Consider the following 3,984-nt stretch of genomic DNA (forward strand, 5'->3'; position numbering starts at 1 on the left):
TTATCTTTACTACTTGACTGTTTTCTTATTCTTTTAGTATGGCAATCCTTATATTCAGATAATTTTACTTTTCCCTCATTAATAGGAGTTTTTCGTTGGCAGGTCCAATAGCAGACCGGATTGTTGCTGTCTGCCAGACCAAGGAAGACCAACACCTCTGGGTTGATACCCTCACCCAACAGTGCCGTATGGCTAGAGCCTCCAACTTCACCCCTCACAAATCCTCGCTAACCTCTCCCCCTGTACCCCCAGCTCATGTAAGTGTATCATCTAATAGTTACAGATGTAATGTCCAGCCTAATATATCCAAGTTCCATTCATGCATGTCTTGTGGCTTAATGTGGAACCCATCTGGTGACGAGTGTATCACAGGTGTTGAAGTGATTGGTGGTGGTACTGATAACCCCTATACTTCATCCTCTCTGCAAGTTAAATTTTGTCAGTGTAAATCATCCAGGACAGAAAATAATTTCATTAGTCCTTCCCTCTTAGTTTCACAACTGAATGTAACTCCTCTCCTCAATGAAACCTTTTATATTAGTCGACCATATGCCATCCTTACAAAATACTTCAGTAATTTGTATAGAAGAAAGATCATAACAAAAAAATTATTAAGAACATTAGCTGGTGATAAAGAAGATGAAGATGTTTTGCATCAGGTCCGGTTGCGAAGACACAGAACAGAGTGCTCAATTATGACAGGGGGTTTATCTAGTGATGACTCTGATGATGAACCCAGCACTTTAAAATTAAAAAATGATCAATGTTCTGATGTAGAGTCCACCACAAGTGGCTCCTCAAGTGATGATGGGTATTGGGTAGGGGAAGATCCAAGAATCAAAGCAAGTATCTTCTCACCAGTGCCAAAGAAAAAGAAATACCCACAGGTCAAGAGCTCTACCATTTCCAGTACTACCTCAAGCAACCTTCAAAGGTGGAGGTACCAGCAGAGTGGTATTGACAGAAAGTTTGATAACAGTTCCATTTCAAGCTCTGGAGAATCTGGTGTATCCACTGATGGCAGCAACCCCTATGGTTATGTCAGATATTACAATCCTGATGATTCCAGTCTTGGATCCCCACAAATGGAAGGTGATTATGGCCAAGGGTCAGCTCAGCGCTTCACTTACACAAAACCATTCAGCACTGCCTTTGAAGAGTTTGAAACATTCTCAAAAATGGATAAAAGTTCTTCCTGTGAAGGTCCTTATTACAGTGTTGCCCAAGGTATTGCCCCACTTGCAGTTTCAGAGGTGTCGTATGAGGGTGATGAAAGGGAATACGAGGATCACAACTTTAAACATCCTCTACAAGAAGAAATTCTTGATAGCAAGATCCTGTCATCCTCACAAAGTTGCCCACAGTGTTTTGTTAGTGGTAACATATATTCTTCTGTAGAACATCTTACTTACCCTCACACTCACACAGGCATCACATCCAGGTCCATCCCTCTTATTGCAGGGACTCTAATTGCTGAAACAGAGGAGGCAAAGTTCACTGCTAATAATACACTTCATTCATCAACACTTAATATTCCAGCTGCCCCAATAATCTTACCCAATGTGGTTCCTAGTGAATCAGATGAAGATCTTTCAGAAAGTACTCCTAATATTTGCAACAGAACCATATATGGAGGTTCATTATCTTCTGAGGATGCACCAGCTTTTGAGATAAAGAGAGAAGAACCATTAAAAAAGTTTTCATTTAAAATCAAGCCAGATGTGGCTTATTACATGTCATCATGCAGTGGTGATGAGATGGGAGATGACAGGTGTGATTATTATGAAAATCAGAGAAATCAGAAGTCATTGGCTTTGTCTTTGTCTCGCAGTGAGCCAAACCTGCTTCAGAGAGTACCCTCAGTACAGGAGCCCAAAGATTCACATACTTATGCAAGTCATTTTGTCCAATTTGTGCACAATGTGGAAAATCTTGCCAAAGTCTGCAGCTGTGAATCACATAGCCACAGGTCCTCAGACTCTGGTCTTGCAGATGTTCTACACCACTTGGAAAGCTGTCCATTGAGAAGTGAAACTCCAGGGTTAGGGCGAGGATCTAGTATATCTCGCTGCTCCCATTCTTCCCAGTTTTCCAGCATCAAGTCTCCAAGAAGCATATCTTCTTGCCAGATACGTCCCATCACTCCAGACTGTGGTATGGACAGTGACAGCCTCCTCCTTTCACCCATGATGACACCTCGCACCTCTGCTCCTGTGACATATTCAATGGATTCATTTTCCTCCCTTCCAGACTCAGTCACTTTGCATCACTCAACATCAGCACAAGACCTGTTATGCACAACATTTTCGGAGTCCACTAATGATGAATCAGTTTTTCGGTCAGGATTATATGCACACTGGTGGATGAAGGCCAGTGTTTGCCCAAAGATGTTACAACTAGAAAAATCTAAAAGAGATTATTTGAGGTTCTGTGGTGAAAAGAAGCCTGAAGTACCTCCAAAGCCCAAATTCTTGAAGCCTTCATATCATACCCGAAGAGTAGGGGCTCTGACCAGACCAGCTGCTAGGTCAGCTGCTACACAGACAAACTTTGGTAATGTCTATTCCCTAACCAAGTTGTGTAGATCTATACCAAGTATGAGTCATAAAGCTGTTGAAAGTGAAGAACCTAAGCCACCAGCACAGTCAGTAAGACCAAAGCAGAAGATATCCTCAACGCACCTCAGCCCTCAGAGTTCAGTCAGCATCTCTCGTGACCGAAGTTTTGAGTCCCAAGCATCACAAGTCTCTCAGGTAACAGTAATACCAAGACTGACAAGTCAAAGGGAAAATACATTCTCTGAGGTGCAGACAAATCAGCTGACATTACCTCAATTCAGCCTCACCACACCCAAGATACAGTCATATAATTCTCAGGAGTCAAGTGGAACAAGTGGAACGTCATATACAGAGCTGTCAAGTCTCCATAGTTTCAGTGAATCTTGTGATAGAGATGGTGATCCCCCACACATTCGTGACTCCTCTGAAGGCTTAGATGTTGACTTCCGACGTAGAGCTTCCTCCCATTCCTTGCATGTTGGTACTGGTTCTTCAGAAGCATTCAGATCCACATTGTATTGCCAGCTTCAGCCTTTCTCACAAACTAGTGATCAGCAGTGCATCGAAGTTCAGTTACCAGTCCCTACAGCATCAGCTTCAGGATTTGTCAGGGAGGGAGGTGATGTTGCCAAACCTAGCCTTCCTCCGAAACCCTCCCACCTTCAGACATGGCCCATCCAGCGTTCCAAGAGCCTTCCAAAACTCCCACTGTCGACCATCTCTATCTACAGCCAAAGCAAGGTATCTTGGGTGAGCTTATCTGCAGGTCTCATGATGATGGTCTCATTCATTATTTTTTTTTCATTATATTGAAGTAAAGAGTTTTACCTTTTTCTTATACCTTAACATGACATAGAAATGAGATCTATCATCCTTTGTAGATTTCACTAGTACTTTACAAACCATATTTTCTACATTGTCAGTATATTTGGTCTTATAGAAATTTTTCTTTGTTCTGTACATTTCTTTGTAATATAGTTATTTTATTGTGAATAAAGATTGCCTTTGTACAGTAATTACTATTTGGTCATTGTTGATGCAATGATTATCTATATTAATTTGCTAGGAAGACCTATTTTGATCATTCTCTTCCTCATCTCAGGAATACTCCAGCTAGGTGTACCTTGGCTGCTCTTGTATTTTGTCTGCTTGAAGGGAAGCAACTCTTTTCACTTGTCTTTGAGGTAAACCTATCCAAAAGCAGTGTAGGTGATGTTTTGAGTGTTACGAGGACTCACACAAAACTACAAGAGTTCAAACAGTGAAGCTCTCAACATGATTGTATACCTCTTTTCTGCAGCAAGAGTCATTTGGCAGACATCTCTTACAGATATAAAATTTATCTGTATATAATACTTTAAAATGCTTGTTAGATCAGAATCAAAATTTGTCTTTACTGTTGCAGCTCTTGTGATGATGAATTTCC

At 41.2% G+C, this 3,984-nt stretch overlaps 1 protein-coding gene across 2 annotated transcripts in view; it reads left to right on the forward strand.

Moving 5' to 3' along the window:
* The window catches only part of LOC119586411 (rho guanine nucleotide exchange factor 7-like), a gene marked incomplete at both ends in the record, with an annotated part of 85,656 nt that overhangs the window by 14,972 nt on the left and 66,700 nt on the right, over positions 1 to 3,984 (forward strand). For both annotated transcript variants that reach the window (XM_037935133.1, XM_037935134.1), the window contains 1 exon segment: positions 103 to 257. In XM_037935133.1, the coding sequence (XP_037791061.1) occupies positions 103 to 257 (155 nt within the window).

This window comes from Penaeus monodon, chromosome 21 (genome assembly GCF_015228065.2).
Source record: "Penaeus monodon isolate SGIC_2016 chromosome 21, NSTDA_Pmon_1, whole genome shotgun sequence".
Taxonomy (NCBI): Eukaryota; Metazoa; Arthropoda; class Malacostraca; order Decapoda; family Penaeidae; genus Penaeus; species Penaeus monodon.